General features: G+C 46.4%; 2 protein-coding genes across 3 annotated transcripts; one reads left to right on the top strand and one right to left on the bottom strand.

Annotated features, from left to right (window-relative positions):
- Positions 1-18: 18 nt before the first annotated feature.
- On the top strand, positions 19-2,785 carry RPS25 (ribosomal protein S25). The gene is made up of 5 exons (XM_072822307.1): positions 19-342; positions 555-650; positions 1,209-1,392; positions 2,547-2,646; positions 2,739-2,785. The coding sequence occupies exons 1-4, from the start codon at positions 340-342 to the stop codon at positions 2,639-2,641; spliced, it is 378 nt and encodes a 125-aa protein (XP_072678408.1). The 5' UTR covers positions 19-339; the 3' UTR covers positions 2,642-2,646; positions 2,739-2,785.
- Positions 2,696-10,135, bottom strand: CENATAC (centrosomal AT-AC splicing factor). 2 transcript variants are annotated; one of them, XM_072822304.1, is made up of 11 exons: positions 9,929-10,130; positions 9,638-9,801; positions 9,121-9,219; positions 6,172-6,238; positions 6,035-6,097; positions 5,652-5,716; positions 5,368-5,473; positions 4,481-4,511; positions 3,258-3,347; positions 3,053-3,185; positions 2,696-2,959 (listed from the first exon to the last, which is right to left on the bottom strand). In XM_072822304.1, exons 1-11 carry the CDS (start codon positions 10,046-10,048, stop codon positions 2,887-2,889), a joined length of 1,011 nt encoding a protein of 336 aa, XP_072678405.1. In that variant the 5' UTR covers positions 10,049-10,130; the 3' UTR covers positions 2,696-2,886. The 2 variants fall into 2 exon arrangements, with proteins under 2 accessions (XP_072678405.1, XP_072678406.1); XM_072822305.1 differs by lacking the exons at positions 2,696-2,959; positions 3,053-3,185; positions 3,258-3,347; positions 4,481-4,511 and adding an exon at positions 4,518-5,090 and having other exon boundaries at positions 9,929-10,135.
- Positions 10,136-17,749: the final 7,614 nt, after the last annotated feature.

Genomic DNA, 17,749 nt, shown 5'->3' with positions numbered 1-17,749 from the left:
CCCGGGAGCCTTTGAGGGGCCGGACGGGTGGTTTTCTATGTCTTTACTAGTTTCCAGAGTCAGGGAATGGCACCACGTGGCTGCCTCAAAACTAGCGGCAAAGCCCGACAAGCCGCGAGCAGCCTTCGGGTGCGCGGCTCGGGAACCACTGTCCCTCGGGGGGGCCACTCCCCGCCCGGCGCGGGCCGCAGCCGCCGACCTTCCTCCGCGGGCTCCGCCCCCTGCCCCGGAAGTGCTCGCTGAGGGTGGAGGTTTCTGGGCCGGTCCGGGAGCGGCGCTTCCTTTTTGTCCGACATCTTAGTGAGGTGCAGGGGTGGCTGTTGCTCGCCGAGCTTCGCTATGGTGAGCTCCTGAGGGTGGGAGGCCGTGCGGTTCTGAGGGGGCCGGGCGGTGCTGGGGCGCGGCTGAGGCGGCACCGGACGGAGGGCCCCAGACCCGCCGGGCGCTCCTTGAGGCGGGCGGGAGGATTGCTTCCCCCATGTGCTCGGGTGGTGGGGCTGGGGCGCTGTGGGGCCGCCGGGTCATCTGGCTGCATTCTCCCTTTTCCTCTACAGCCGCCCAAGGACGACAAGAAGAAGAAAGATGCCGGAAAGTCGGCCAAGAAGGACAAAGACCCAGTGAACAAGTCTGGAGGCAAGGCCAAAAAGAAGGTAGGAGCGCCCCCCGCCCCAAGCGTGGGTGAGATTGGGGACGCCGGATCCATGTGGCTGCGCTAGTACGTCACGTTCGGGGCAACTGCTCTTAGGAGTGTGGGGTCTAGAGTCCGAGCGTTAGGGCTTGTACGCTCCTCACCGTTCTGTTTTGAGCACTGGGGTGCTGCGCAGTACGTAGAAGTTAAACGGGAGCGTGCAAAGTATCCTGATGCCTAGCACGAGATTTTAACAGTATCGTGGGGCCCCGCCTGTATCCGAAACTCTCACAGCCTTTTTTTTTTTTTTTTTTTTTTTTTCATCCTTTTTTTCTTTAGTCTAACGCGTTTTTGATGCCGTTAACGGTAGCGAGGGTCCCTTTTGTGTCTTGGTGGTTTGAATCTTAGTTCGTAAAGTCTCTGTAAATTCTGAATTTCGTGGGTTTTTGCAGGCCAAGGAACCCTTGCGCTGTAGTACTGAGGCCAGGGGAACGAGTTCCCTGACACAGGTGGTCTGGGGACGGAAAGCGTGATCTCTTCCAGGAGCAACGACTCCCTCTTTTTTTCTTTTCGTGAGCAGAAGTGGTCCAAAGGCAAAGTTCGAGACAAGCTCAATAATCTGGTGTTGTTTGACAAAGCGACATATGACAAACTCTGTAAGGAGGTTCCCAACTATAAGCTTATAACTCCAGCTGTTGTCTCTGAGAGACTGAAGATTCGAGGTTCTCTGGCCAGGGCAGCCCTTCAGGAGCTCCTCAGTAAAGGTGAGAGGGGTGTGTTGTACTGATGGGCTTTTACACGTTAAATTGGCATGACGGTGTTAGCCACCCTAAACTGTCTTTACTGGAATTGAGTAAATGGGCACAGGCTCACCACTGGATGTAATACTCTAACCCACATGTTTCCCCTTGGGTAGACCCCGAAGAAGGGCCCTTGGCCAGATTTGTCCCATGGACCCCTATGTCATATTGGTGGAAGCCTCAGGATCCCTGTTTTCAAGTAAATTCACCTTAAATATTACAGAAGAATCCCAATGATGTTGAAATACTATGGAACTACCAAAAGCTTTGATAGTAAAACATTTTTTACTTTATTTTTAAAAATTGGGTGTTGGATCTAATTAATTTCATCCACATTAGTGTAAAGGAGTATAAATATTTTAAGCCATCTCTAATGTCTAATATGGAAGTAGTGTTTTTTTAAGTGTTAAGAGGGCGGGGTGCCTGGATGGCTCAGTAGCTTAAGGGTCTGCCTTTAGCTGGGGTCATTATCCCAGGGACCTGGGGATGAGGCCCACATTGGGCTCTCTACTAAGCAGGGAGCCTGCTTCTCCCTCTCCTGTTCCCCCTGCTTATGCATGTGCACACGCTTGCTCTAAGTAAATTATTTAAGTGCTTAGGGTAACCATCCCAATAGCAAGTCATAGGCCCCTCATTTAGAATAGATAAAATTAGATTACCACCAAGAAATGTAGGGATTTTTTTTTTTTTTTAAGGTTTTTATTTATTTGAGAGACAGACATGGGCAGAGGGAGAAGCAGGCTCCATGCAGGGAGCCTGATACGGGACTCGATCCCGGCTCTCCAGGATCACGTCCTGGACTGAAGGCGGTGCTGAACACACTAAGCCACCGGGGCTGCCCAGTTTTGTTTTGTTTTTTTAAAGATTTATTCATGAGAGACAGAAGGTGAGCAGAGGGAGAAGCAGGCTTCCCTGCAAGGAGCCCGATGAGGGACTCCGATCCCAGGCCCCCAGGATCATGCTGTGAGCCAAAGGCAGATGTTCAACCACTGAGCTACACCCAGGTGCCCTTAGGGGTGTTCTTATTAAACTCTCACGCTTAAATTCAGCATTCCTAGTGTTTACATTGAGTGTTTCATAGTACTGTGTGAAAAATGTATCCTTATTTTTCTTTCTAGGACTTATTAAACTGGTTTCAAAGCACAGAGCTCAAGTAATTTACACCAGAAACACCAAGGGTGGAGATGCCCCAGCTGCCGGTGAAGATGCATGAACAAGGTAACAAGAACCCAGGGGCTCATGGCATAGAAAGTATACATATCTTACATAAGGCTGTATAATTCTGATTCTTTATTTTTGTTTTTTTGCAGATCCCACCAACTGTACATTTTGGGAAATAAAACTTTATTAAATGAAATAAGTGGGTATGTCTCTTTCCTAAGAAAACTAGTTACAGAGAAGAATAAGCAGGTAGGGTTTGTTGACTTGGCTTTGTGCCTTAATGGTGGTTGGAAAATATCAGGAAATGATTGGCTTTTTTTCTTTACATGACTGTTTGTTCCTTGCTGCAGCTTCCGTTTTGAATTGATGTCTGAAAGGAAATGAAGGGTTAGCAGGATGAAGGCTGACCTCTCCAAGGGGGTGTTAGGGTTGGGGTGTTGGGGTCCTGGAACTGAACCTATACCTGGATTGCCAGCGACGTCCATTATTCCAGACCCGGCCAAAAGAGGGCAGCCAGCCTACACTGGTGCTGGAGCTGTGATCAAAGTTGGCTCCAACTCTGTCTGGGGGGAGTTTCTTCAATTTCTGTTTTTCCTCTACAAAGAAGTAAACAGTTTTTGAACTGTTTCTATTAGAGTTTATTCCCGTTCTTGAATTGGCTTACTCACTTTCTTTAAGAAATTCTTCATAGGATGGTCCTATTTGTTGGTTTACAGAACTGTATTCTTCATCCTGGACCATCCAGGGAGGTGTAGCACCTGGAAAAGACCCATTAAGCAGGAATGAAGGCATTTAAGTTTCAGGCTACCGTGAAACATGCCCTAGCTATAAGCTCTTACCAATTGCCACCTGAAATGTTAAAAAGCAAAACTGAGGAACTCTGAACCATGGGAAGTTGAGGGGCTTGGGCTAATGTAAAGCAACATACCTTACACGTGATATGCTGTACTGACACTTTACAGTTTTGTTGAGGCATGACTGACCTACAGCGGCACACATTGACAGTATACAATCTGAAAAAAGCTTTGAGTAAATGGGTCACACGATACCAGATGTCACCGTTGTGTATCCTCCTCCCCTTTATAAAGTACTTCTGCATCTTTCTGTACCTCTTCCCAGCCCCAGGCAACCATGGCTGTGTGCCCATTAACTCTAGTTTGCATTTGCTGGTATGTGCCTTTTTTCCGTCTGGTTTCTAATAGTTATTTTAAGATTTATCTGTGCTGCACTTAACAATACTTTGTTGAGTGCTACTCTGTTCCTTTGTTGAGGCACGTTTGGATTGTTTTCAGTTTCAGTTTTGGGGTACTGCAACTAGAGCTGTGACCATCTGGTGTGCAAGACTTTGTGCAGACATATTTGCTTTTTCTCCTGCAATGTCTGGATCATGATGGTGGGTGTATGTTTAACTTAAATCCTTGAACTGTTTCCCCAATTGGTTATGCCATTTTAACATTGCCACCGGCAGTTTAGGAATGTTTTTTCACATACATAGCGTTTCATTTTAGTCACCATGATGAACATCTTTTTACATCCCTCTGAGTTTTGATAATTCTTCATATATTAAAGATACAAGGCCTTATATCAGATAGCACTTTATCTTAACTGTATTCTTTAAAAAAATAATTGGGGTGCCTGGGTGGCAGTTGGTTTGACACCCATCTTCTTTTAAAAAATTTTCAGTGAGAGCACAAGGGTGGTGGGGAGAAGGAGAGAGAATCTTAAGACTGTGCTGAGTGTGGGCTTGATCTCAAGACCCCAAGATCATACCCGAGCCAAAACCAAGAGTTGGGATGCTGAACTGACTGTGCCACCCAGGCACCCCTAAAATAAGAAACTTAAAAAAAATAATTGCCTCTTACCATCTGAGAAACACTGCCCTGGTTCTTACCTGAGTGGATGTTACCAATTCCTGGTGTATCCTATAGTCGGAAATGGGGAGGAAAATCCCAGATAAGAAACTGAGGGCAGGATGGGATATTCCTAGCTAGAAAAAGGGCAAGCCACAGGAGGGGGTATAGAAGTACCACAGTGCTAGTTCTATGCCCTGGTTGGCATTAAATCTTAAAATACTGAGTGCCTACTAGTTGCATCATAAGCAAAACCCTTTCTACACAGGGCAGTATGTACCAAGGGGGAAGAGACTTAAGCAGAAATTAACACAGATTACATTGACAGTTTTTTTACGTGGTCCCACATACATTTGTAACAGGCGACCTGTTCACATAAGCCTTCCATGAAAAGGTGATATTTGAGGCAGGCTGAAGGAAGGTAGACATAATATTTAATGCCATAGCAATGACACATGCAAAAAATCAGAAGATGCACGTGTACAAGACAGCAGGTGAGGCAGTGGCTTTCTGTTTAGGACAGGAATGCAGGGGGAACAGAAACATCCAAAACGTAACAGAGGCCATCTTACAGCCAGCAAGTAAACTAGGTCTACTCACAGACGATGTAAGAGATGAAAGAGGAGACAATAACTCTACAGTTCTGGAAATCTAGGGATGGTAGGGTAAGTTAGATTCATGTGCCTAAATGTCCTAAATTGAGCTGGGGGTTTTGCAGAGGATGAGCTATAGGAGTTGGCATTCAGTGGCAGAGGGGGCAACAGGTGCAGATGAAATCACTGGTGGGTGAGGAAAGAGGTCTGAACACACCAAGGAAAGGCATAGCTAGGGAGATGGGAATGGCCAGAAAAGGTACAAAACCCAAGAGAGATGGGTGTCCTGGGAATTGTGGGGGCACTGGCCTTCCGGGCCAGCTTATCCATTGTACCTGATGGCCAATGAATGTCAAAGGTTGTCCTGTCTCCATCCAATCAAGCTCTGGGGTGGGTGGCAGGTCCAAGTAGGAGGGCTGCTGTGAGGTGGAGGCCACTAGACTAAAAAAGACAAACAGGAGCCAGGCTGGCAGAGAGGTCCTTGAGCCACAACCCCTGGAGGATAGCAGAATGGGAACACCCATGTACCTTTCACCCAGATTCCCCATCTTCCAGCCAAAAAGTTACAGAATGTTCTAACAGAGGTCACACTCCCAATAAGATTCCTTAGCAATTTTACCTGTTGGTCCCTTTCCAGCTTCCCAGTGCTGAAGAGCCTTCTTCTGGGTCTGGCACTGCCTGAGGCTGAGTTTGATTCAGGAAAAATAAATGTGTCTCGGATCCTTAAGTGTCAGTCTAGGCCTTGCTCCCACCCTCCAGTAGGAAACAAACTGGCATATGGAGGGTACTGCCCATCTTGCAAACTTCCCTCCCTCCTAACTCTGCCCACATCTCCACTGACAAGGCCTGCCCCCTGGCGGACAGGTAAGGGAAATCAAGCGGAGCAGATGAAGCATGGAGTCCACGAGTTGTAGAAGACCTGGTAGGTGAAATGCTGGACCTGGGAAAACCAGGGATCAAATGCATTTGGATACTGCTCTGGCGGCTCCGAGGGACACCAACCTCTAAGACAGACTGAACCAGCTCCTGCCGGCTGTGTTCCACCTCTCGAATCTGAGCTGCCATCTGCGGGGGAGAGGCTGTTTAGCTAGGTACAGGATCATGGGGCTGGGTCCTTCGGAGACCTTTCTTTAACTTACCTCTTTGATCACCTCATCCTCTTTTTCCTCATAGGTATCCAAACCTTTCACCATGGATTTCTTGAATCTAAAAAGAAAAAGGTGGGGAGGGGTGCCTAGGTGGCTCAGTCAGTTAAGTATCTGCCTTCGGTTCAGGTCATGATCCCCGGGTCCTGGGATTGAGCCTCATGTTGGGCACCCTGTTCAGTGGGGAGCCTGCTTACTTCTCCCTCTGCTGTTCCCCCTGCTTGTGCTCTCTCGCTCTCTCCCTCTCTCAACTGAACACAATCTTTAAGATAAATAAGAAAAAGGAAAAGGACTAGTCAGCCAAGAACGCCAGTTTTTTTTTTTTTTTAATTTTTATTTATTTATGATAGTCACACACACACAGAGAGGGAGAGGCAGAGACACAGGCAGAGGGAGAAGCAGGCTCCATGCACCGGGAGCCCGACGTGGGATTCGATCCCGGGTCTCCAGGATCGTGCCCTGGGCCAAAGGCAGGCGCTAAACCGCTGTGCCACCCAGGGATCCCAAGAACACCAGTTATAAAAGATCCTCTGTAGATCATTTCTTTTCCTTCAAATTTTAGACAATTTCAAAATTACAGAAACAAAATAGAACAATGAACACCCCTGTACCTTTTACCCAGATTCACTGTCAACGTTTTGCATTACTGGCTCTGCTTCTCTTCTATATATACATTTCCCTTTTGCCAAATCAAAAATGAGCTTTAGAACATCATGAAACTTAACTCTGAATACTTCGACAGGCACCTAAGAACAGGAAGAGCCTATAAAACGTTACCACACTTAAAATCAATTCATCTCTTTTGATGTCTAACTTGTCCCATATATGGGACAACACCAATATATAACTACAGTTGTTTTACCTTGCAATACACACAGAAAGGTACCAGAAAAATACCAATACAAGCAATACCACTACCAACAAAACTACTAAGCAAAGCTCAGGACTTCTTTGTAGCTCTTTAGACCTTGGAAAATATAAGGATATACACTCAGAATTTTATGTTCAAGTTACTTGAATTCTTATTCTTTTGTGATTGTTTTCAATTTGATATATAGCTACGACAATTTGTTCTTGTTTGGAATCAATTTTAGGATTTGCTTTCTGGCCTGATCTCAATACGTAAAACATCTCTGTGGGGGAATGGCTCTACCACTACCCTGGCAGCCTTGCACCTATCCATTCGGGCAAAGCCTAGAACACAGCATCAGAGTCTTGGCTGAAAACCTGTGTGATGCTCGTGGAACACAGGATGGGAGTCCTGAAAGGAGCTGCTTTGAGGCCCTCTCCCACTTGGAGATTTCTCCCCACCTCTCTCAGATTAGAGCTGCAAGCCACACTGGGCTTCCCAGCAGCAGAGTGTCCTACAGCTCACATGACAATTAGCTAGCCATTTTTGTTTCAGAGTGGTCCTCTTTGGTGGGTGGGACAAGGACCTGGAAAGCTGGCACTTTGGGCTTCTTTACTCTATGTAAAAACGATAACCTGTCTGAATCTAAGGATGGCTTGTGTTATCTTTACCAACTGATAAATCAGTCAGGCTTGGCTTTGCCTTGTGCATGTGAGCTTGAAATGTATAATGTTCAAAAATCAAAACTAATACGTTTAAAGAGTCCATCCTCATAATTCTCAATTACAACTTTTTCTGCTCAACTATCCTTTATTCCCACCAAACACCATTTGGAGCTGGGTCAGAGTGGCCTCAATTCCCCATCTCCTGCCCAGTCTGAACCGCAAATTTGGAGGCAAGGTGGTAGGTTTTAGGTATTTCTCCCCATTCCCTCATTATTCTCCACACTGAGTAGGAAACAATAATAGATGTCATGAGTTTTTCTGTAACTTTGGTTCCAAGATCCCCTTGGGTTCAATTCCTTATAATCTCAGTATTGTCCCAATAAAAGTAGAATGAGGCTGGGATGTCTGGGTAGCTCAGTAGTTGAGCATCTGCCTTTGGCTCAGGGCATGATCCTGCAGTCCTGTAATGGAGTTGTGCATTGGACTCCCCATAGGGAGCCTGTTTCTCCCTCTCATGAATAAATAAAATCTTTAAAAAAAAAAAAAAAAAAAAAGGTAGTATGAGGCTTTGTCCTTTTCCTGAAGCAGTCAGCACTCATACCCACTCTGTGCTGACCAGCTTATTGCACTCCAGTTTCTCAGGGTCCTCTAGAGGCCAGTTAAAACAGAGTCTAAGATTATTCAAGTGAGCGCTGGGTGGGTACCAGTTGCTTATACACTATAAAAGCTACAGGACCTTAACAATTCTGTGTACTACACATTTATTTTTTTATTTTTTTTTATTTTTATTTATTTATGATAGTCACACACAGAGAGAGAGAGAGAGGCAGAGACATAGGCAGAAGGAGAAGCAGGCTCCATGCACCGGGAGCCCGACGTGGGATTCGATCCCGGGTCTCCAGGATCGCACCCTGGGCCAAAGGCAGGCGCCAAACCGCTGCGCCACCCAGGGATCCCTGTACTACACATTTAAATAATAGTTAACTTTAGGGACATCTGGGTGGCTCAGTCGGTTAAGTGTCTGCCTTCAGCTCAGGTCATGATCTCAGAGTCCTGAGAAGCCCCACGGTGGTGGTGGTGGTGGTGGTGGTGGTGGTGGTGGTGGTGTGTGTCTCTCTTCTCAGCGGGGAGTCTGCTTCTCCCTCTCCTCTGTGTGCTCTCTCTCTCAAAAAAATACTTTTATTATATACTGTTCTCTATTTGCTAAGTGTATCATAAATCCTATCCCCAACTAGATATAAACCTTTCAAAGACTCTGTCATGCTTCTTTTGTGTCCAGTATCATGCCTAGGAATGAGTGCTATGAAGACAACAGATACTTACAAAGTCCCTACTGAAATTTCCAATTAATAGAGAAAGCTCCAGCACCTGACAAAGATCTAGAGAAGCCCTATTCTGTTATCTCATCTTTCATAATCAGTGATTTACCGTGCATAGTCCTGGGGGGAGATCAGAAACTTCTCTTTCAATTGGAACTCTGCCTTGTTCTCCCACCAGAATCTGTTGGTTGCTTTCTTGTGCTCTGGGCTGCAAATGAACGGATAATCTCAATGACAGATTACAGAACGTCACTGATACCTAGGCATTAGGTAAGTAGTGCACACTGACATCTTGGTTTCTGCCTCTGGGCTAGGCTGATAGGACAATGTTACTAGTCTCTTCCAGATGTCCAGTCTCCCTCTTCCAGTAAAAATGTGAGAATCTGAAAGGAGATGATGGGAGGTAACCCTGAACCAGCTGCCCATCTGGCTTCCCCACCATTTCCACTGGGACCATGGCAGCCATAAACCCTCCACCGCTCAAGGATGCAACGCCAATAAGGTGACTCGATCCACCCGAACTACAAAAGCGTTCTTCCTCTCATCCACCCCTAACCCCCCTCTCCCCCCACACACGACAGTATGCGAATGTGCTGGATGGATGAGGCTCCTCGGCCGGATCTCACCTGGCCAGATGCTCCAGCAGCCCCCCGTGCAGCACGGTCAGGTTTCCGTGGCTCAGGTGTTTCCGCACCTCGCAGCCGCAGCACAGGCACCAGCAGCGCCGCTCGTGCTCCGGCACGTAACGCTCCACCTGAGCGGCGCGGATGGCCTTGCGGGCGGCCTCCACCTGCGGCGGAGAGAGGCCCAGAAGGCCCCCAGTGGAGCCCCCACGTCTCCCCCCTCGCGCCCTCCCTGCACCGCCCGCATCCCCCACCCCAGGCGGTCCGCGGCCCCCTCCCGCCTCCCGTCCGCACCTGGGGCAGGAGCCGCTCCAAAGCCGCCTTCAGCTGCCGCTGGTGCTTGCGACTGTAGACGTGTCCGCGACCACAGAAGAAGGTCTGGCGGCACAGCGGGCATCGCTGCGCCGGCGCCATGGGCCCAGGAGCCGCTGTACCCGCGACGCGTAGCTGGTCTCCCTCCACCCGGCGACCCCTGACCCCCTCGGGGGCGGGGCGTACCCAGCGGTCCCCGCGGCCCCCAGCGGCGGGCCGGCGCCACTGCAGCCCCTTCTGCGGCTGCGCGAGTCCCTTCCCGGGCTCCCACTGATAGGTAACTAGTACGATAGGGTGCTCCCTGTGTGTCCTCCCAGCTTCCCATTAACTACCTCAGTCCTCACAACAGCGCTACGTGCCGTTCTATTCTTACAGGCATTTTACAGATGGGAAGACTGAGGCGTGGAGAGGAAGTAACTGTGGAAGGTTGCACGGGAGTTAAGCATCGGAGGCAGCGCCCCCAGTGGGCCTCAGTACCAGCCCGCCTAAGGAACGCATGGTGGAGGCGGCCCTAATCTAAGACCTAATCACATCCATATCCTCCCCCCCGGGGAGCGGGGGTGTTCTGAGCAGTCTTACTGCAGAGCTGTAAAGGGGAAGCTTATATATAAACGGTGCAGAATCATTGCTGAGGGTTAACAGACATTTTTATTCTGTAAACATGCTCGTGGAATTTTTATTTTTTGCAAGCTGCTTTTCCCAGAAAGAACAGTTCCTTACCCAAATGAGTTTACCTTAGTGCCTAAATTGCTCCCTTACACGGCCGAGATCCCCAGGCTATGATCTCTACCCTAGAGCACCCCCAAAAAAGCCTGGGGCCCAGCCAGACCTTATTTGTAAGTTATGCCCAACAGAACTAGGACAGAGTCCCGAATTTCACTTAGATTTGTTACCAGCACTGGTGCAGTAACCTGGATGGGCTACTATGCCTATGGGTGTATATACAGTCAACTATACATAATTCAACCTCAGAAAGTAGCCAGACTCCCCTTCAGATCTTAACTTCCTCTTGGAGCTTCCCGTTAGACTCAGGCCTCTGTCAGATGTGACTCATTTTGAAGACCCCAGCAACACTCAACTCCTGGACCTCCCATCATTTCCCTGGCTGGGTCAGTCCTGGATCTTGTCTGCCCCCAATTGTCATTCTCTGAATTCAAACTCTGAAGTTGTATTCTGACCACCATCTTCCGTCTTGCCTTTAAGTGCAAGAAGACTCCATTCTTGAAGATGACTATTCCTAAGCACTCAGAAAACTATTCTGCATCTCTCAGCTGCTTTGCTCTAGGTTCTCAAAGCGTGGCCTCCAGGTGGACAGCTGGAAGCTTGTTAGAAATGCAAATTCTTGGGCCCCACCACAGACCTAATGAATCAGAAACTCTAGAGTGGGGCCCAGCAATCCGTAGTTTAATGAGCCCTTCAATGATTCTGATGCTCAATCAAGTTTGAAAATCAGTGGTCTAGGTCTAAGGTCCTCTTGGCTTCGCTTCACCCACTGGATTCCAGGACTGTTTCCACCATACTCTCAAGGCAACCTATTACTTCACTTGACCTTCCCAGATCTCTTATTTTGTCAAGCTCCAAAAGCAGATCAACCCAGCCATCTATTTCTTTCATTTGTTCCAAAGCTGCTTAGAGTAGTCTACACTGCTTCAACTTCAACTAACTCCTCAGCCCTCTGCAATTTTGCTTTTGAAACTGTTTACCTTAAGTTCTCCACCGCGTTCATTTAGTTGCAACTGAACTTGACTTGTGTGAATGGAACTCAACATCTTCCACTTGAGAACATCCCCTATTTTCATCCTTCCAGTAAATCCCACCAAGCTAAAATCTGGAATTTGGGGGAGAGTTATCTTTGACATCTGCTTTTATTCAGTCCCTAAATCCACCCTGTTCAAGTTGTCTCATTGGATTTCTGAGATGTTTAAAGTCTGTTCTAACATTTTTTATACTCCTAGAGAAAACCTTGTTTCAATTCCCTTGCTCTTTTGCTTAGATTCATGTAAAATCTTTATAACTGGTTTCCAAGTGTGTGGTCTGTTTCAACTCCATTTATCCTCCAGACTCTGGTTTCAAGAAAGCCTCTAAGTGACTTTCTGGATTGATTTAACGCCTCTAAATTAGCATCAGGAAAAAAAATTAAATTTCCCAGCATGACTTTCAAAGCCTTATTATAGTATGTTTCCCAAATTCCTTTTGTCTTATCTCTCATCACTTAGCTGACCTTGTGGACCTCCTCCTCCAAGCAATAGTCTTGGAGCCCTGTGGTCCTGTGTACTTTAGCATCTTCCACCCCTTGGCTCCCTCTGCCTAAAATTTACTTCTTTCCAGCCCTGCCTAATAAATTCTATTATATAGGACCTGAAATATGAATGAGAGTGGAATTTCCACAAGGCTGGTGTCTTTGTCTGGCACATGGTAAATTCTTAGTCTATACACAGTCTCTCATATCAATTCATTATTGAATAAATGAAATGTCACCCCTTTTGTGAAGCCTTCTAGAGTTGTCTCTGCAGAATTAATTTCTTGATTTCAAGTCCTTTGCTTGTCCTGTTGTCATTTTTGTTTAATAGTCAAAAATCCAATAATTGAAGGGGTGCCTGGGTGGCTCAGTTGGTTAAGCGTCTGACTCTTGCTTTCAATCCAGGTCATGATTTCAGGGTCATAAGATCAAGGTCTGCATCAGGCCCCACGCTGGGCATGGAGTCTGCTTAAGATTCTCTCCCTCCCTTTCCCTCTGCCTTTCCCCCTCCTCATGCTCTCTCTCTCAAATAAATAAATACAATCAAAAAAAGAAAGAAAACCCAATAGTTGAAAAGCGCCTTAAGTTCAGGGACTGTGTCTGTTCATGGTTAACCCCTTAGAACTAGTATAAAGTAGTCTTTAACAGGTTTGTCAGAGTAAGTTAAAACCATCACACACTCCCTGGGGTAACATGCCCTTGGGGGTGGGAGTTTGTCCAGAGGAGGAACCTGGGAATATGCAGCTAACAGCCTGTTAGTCAATAGCATCAAAGTGCAAAACAGGCTAGTGGGTAAATGTACTTATCTTAAAATTGTAAAAATTAAAATTGTAAAAATTATAGCCCTGTAGAACTGACAGGGCTATAAATAAAAAGTGGCTGTCCCTCAAATCCCTTGATACCCTTCAGCCCTCACAGATGCCTATTGCTATTTGATACCTCTTTTCTTCAAGTCATTTTCTTTTTTTACCTTTTATTTATTTTTATTTTATTTTTTTAAGATTTTATTTATTCATGAGAGACACACAGAGAAAGAGGCAGAGACATAGGCAGAGGGAGAAACAGGCTCCATGCAGGTAGCTCGATGTGGGAGTTGATCCCAGGACTCCAGGATCATGCCCTGAGCTAAAGGCAGGTGCTCAACCACTGAGCCACCCAGGTGTCCCTCTTTTTAAATTTTTTAATAAGATTTTATTTATTTATTCATGAGAGATACACAGAGAGAGGCAGACACATAGGCAGAGGGAGAAGCAGGCTCCCTGGAGGGAACCCAATGTGGGACTCCATCTCAGGACCCCGGGATCATGACCTGAGCTGAAGGCAGATGCTCAAGCCACCCAGGTGCCCCTCTTCAAGTCATTTTCTATGCTTATTGGCAGCTGGCTGGCTCAGTCAGTAGACCATGTGACTTCTTTTAAAGATGGGTAACTGAGTGATGGGCATTAAGGAGGGCACGTGATATAATGAGCACTGGGTGTTATATAAGACTGATTAAGCACTGCCCTCTACCTCTGAAACCAAATATACATTATATGTTAATGAATGGAATTAAAATGAGTACTTTCCAGAAAAAAAAAAAAAAAGATTTGAGAGAGAGAAGGGAGTGGGGAGGGGCAGAGAAAGTCTTAAGCCGACTCCTCGCTGAGCATGGAGCTCTATATAGGGCTCCAAGACCCTGAGATCATGACTTGAGCCAAAACCAAGAGTTGGACACTTGACCGACTGTGCCACCCAGACACCCTAGAACATGTGACACTTGATCTTGGGGTCGGGAATTCGAGCTCCATGTTGGAAGGTAGATTGTACTTAAAATATTTTTTTTAATCCTTCAAAAATAAACCCTAAAAGATTATCTGTGCTTCGACATCATATTTATATATATGAACATAATTTCTGTCACATTTGTAGTCATATCCAACATACTGTTTTGCCAGAGATTTTTTTCTCCCCAGAACGTGTTGTGGATATCTGTTAGCACATAGAGCATAATATTAAATACCAATCATATCCTGATGACTCTCAGATGTATTTACATCTTCAGCTCAGATTTATCTTCCAAACCCCAGACTTAGAACAGTTACCTACGTGATGTAACTACCCTGATGTCTCACAGATTCTAATGGGAACTGCTCAAACCTGGGATGCCTGGGTGGCTCAGTGGTTGAGCGTCTGCCTTAGGCTCAGGGCGCGATCCCGGAGTCCTGGGATTGAATCCCACATCAGGCTCCCTGCATGGAGTTGCTTCTCCCTCTGTGTCTGCCTCTCTGTGTGTCTCATGAATAAATAAAATCTTAAAAAAAAAAAAAAAACTGCTCAAACCTCCTGCTGATACGGGCTTCTGTACCTCCCCATTCTCCCCAATTACTCAAACCAAAAATCTCAGCCTCACTTCCTCCTGCACTCAATCAATCCTATTGACTTATCAATTCTACCTCCAAGCTACATCTCAGAACAGCCTGTTTCTCTGCAATTCTCTGGCCGCTGCCCTGGCCCACCTGGACCACTGTATTACTTCCTAACAAGTCCTGTTGCCTTCATGTGTGCCTGCCTAGCAGCCACTCCAATGAGTAGCTAAGCATAATTTAAAAAATAAGGGGCACCTGGCTGGCTCAGTCTGAAGCATGAGACTCTTGATCTCAGGATCGCGAGTTTGAGCCCCACATTGGGTGTAGAGATTATGTAAATAAATAAAACTTAGAAATAAAGTGAGGTTCTGTTACTTTCTACCATACTTGAAAAAAAATCTAAATCCCTTATCGTAACCTAGAAAGACCAACATGGCCTAATCCCTGCTTCCCTCAAGCTCACCTTGGGTCTTTCTCCCTTAGCTTAGTATATTCTGTCCTCCATGGCCTTATCCCCATTCTTTCAATAGGCCCAGGTGAGGAGGTCCCTACCTCCCAGGCTTTGTCCATTGTGTTCCCTCTACAAAACACTTTTCCTCCCCATTCTGAGGCCTGGTTACTCCTTATCCAAGTCTCAGCTAAAATACCTTTTTTTTTTTTTTTTTAAGACTTTATTTATTCATGAGAGAGAGAGAGAGAGAGAGGCAGAGACACAGGCAGAGGGAGAAGCAGGCTTCATGCAGGGAGCCCAACATGAGACTCGATCCAGGGACTCCAGGATCAGGCCCTGGGCTGAGGGCAGTGCTCGACTACTGAGCCACCCGGGCTGTCCTGATCTCTTAAGTCTAAGTACTCCTATCATTTCTTCCTACACTCACCTTTACTCTTTAGTAATATTTCTTATCATTGCACGTTAATTGTTTAATATGTCTTTCCATCTAGACTGAAAACTCAGAGAAACCATTTTGGATTTCACTATATCTTCAGCCCCTGGCACAGGGCCTGGCCTTTTGAAAACTCAAATAATGGTTGAATAAGTGAAAAAAAAGGAGCTGAGGGTAGGAGTAGGATATGCTATGAGACGGCAAAAGTGACAAAAGCAACTTTCCTTGGGGCCATTTTTCCCATAAAGGCTGTATTGTCCTTTTCTTTACTTCTGACCTGTTGCCTTTGGATCCACTTGCAACTCAGAGCAGACATGGACAAGAATGTAGGCAGGAATAAAGATGTGCAGATGAGGTGGACAAACTGAGGCTAGATCAGATGAAACTAGAGCTGAGGACTTGGGACCCTGCCCTTCCTGGGAGCTAGCTAGACTTGAGTGGTATGGGGGCAGGGTGTGGTGGTGGTGTCTGGTTGCACAGTGCTGGGTGGGCCCAGAGGAAAGGACATGAATGATGTGGTCTTTCTCCCCACTCCACTAGTGGATAGCACATAGAGATTAGCATCCAGGTCACAACACACCTGCAAGTGGATTAGAGAAAGGCAGTTCTTGGCTTGCTCTAATTGGGCACCTGTGCCTGTCTGTCCTGTCCTTTTCTTGGAACCAGTCACTTTTTCCTTCCTATCCCATCGCTGCTCTTTCACACCTCCCCAGCCTCCACCTCTGCCTCCTAGGAGCATCAACAGCACCCCACAGAACATGGCTGGCTTTGGGCACTTCTGTTGTTTGGGCACTGCTGTTGTTTCCTAGGCCTGGGAAAAAGACGCAGTGCTAAATTCTCCTGTGAGAAGCCTTCTCTAGCTTCTCCAGACAGAGCTGATCTCTTCTCTGCACTTCCAGAGAATATGAAAATCTGCTTCTTAGAGAAGTTACTAGTGACAAATCATAGCAAATAGTGCATTCTTACTACCCAACAGGCCCTATGCTAGGCTTTGTGGGGGTAGACTTAAGCATGGATTGTCTTCACTGGTTGCCAACATCACTGTGGGTGAGCACCTCTGGGCAGGGACTGTATTTTATGTTGCTTGGTTCAGTGGTTCTCTACTCACTGGCCTTAACACCCTAGGAATAGAGCAAATATTTTATAAGACCATCTTTACCATCTTGGGGTGCCTGGCTGGTGCAGTGGGTTGAGTGTCTGACTAGGTTTCAGCTCAGGTCATGGGATCCAGCCCCAAGACAGGCTCTGCACTCAGCATGGAGTCTGCTTGAGATTCTCTCTATCCCTCCCCTCTGCCCCTTTCCCCTCCACACTCTCTCTCTCTCAAATAAATATGTAAATCTTTAAAAGAAAAAGACTGGGGATGCCTGGGTGGCTCAGCGGTTGAGCATCTGCCTTTGGTTCAGGGCATTATCCCAGGGTCCTGGGATCAAGTCCCACATTGGGCTTCCTGCATGGAGCCTGCTTCTGCCTCTGCCTGTGTCTCTGCCTCTCTCTGTGTGTCTCATGAATAAATAAATAAAATATTTTTAAAAAAGAAAGAAAAAGACTGTCTGGGATCCCTGGGTGGCTCAGCGGTTTGGCTCCTGCCTTTGGCCCAGTGCGTAATCCTGGAGTCCCGGGATCGAGTCCCATATTGGGTTCCCTGCATGGAGCCTGCTTCTCCCTCTGTGTCTCTGCCTCTCTCTCTCTCATTCTCTCATAAATATTTTTTTTGAAAAAAGACTGTCTTTACCATCTTGAATCTTACTGATAAAAAAATAACTTACCATAACACATGTAATTTTAAAAAAGGTTGATATGTTTACACTGCAATATAACAGAAAAATAGAAATTATGAAGTGTATTTCAATGGATAAAACTATACTTGAAAATACAAGATAGTTGGAAATTTGCACATACGTACAGTGATGAGCTTATATTTAAGAGATGAAATTCAAATGACTATTGAAAATACTCTTGGGGTCTCTGGGTGGCACAGCGGTTTAGCGCCTGCCTTTGGCCCAGGGCGCAATCCTGGAGACCCGGGATCGAATCCCACGTCGGGCTCCTAGTGCATGGAGCCTGCTTCTCCCTCTGCCTATGTCTCTGCCTCTCTCTCTCTCTCTGTGTGACTATCATAAATAAATAAAAATTAAAAAAAAAAGAAAATACTCTTTATTGGCTGCCTTGATATAATGACAAAATATGTTTAAACGCATAGAATCCCTGCAAGTGCAGCAGACACAAACACAGACTCATACAGGTAGGTGCCATTGGTGACTTAGATATCAGAGCACCTTTGCCATCAGTGAAGTGGTTTTCTGAAGTGGCAAACACTTCTTGGTAAACTTCC

Source organism: Canis lupus, chromosome 3, assembly GCF_048164855.1.
Source record: "Canis lupus baileyi chromosome 3, mCanLup2.hap1, whole genome shotgun sequence".
Lineage (NCBI taxonomy): Eukaryota > Metazoa > Chordata > Mammalia > Carnivora > Canidae > Canis > Canis lupus.
Note: the sequence above shows the minus strand (reverse complement) of the source record. Positions and strands in the feature narration are given on the sequence as shown.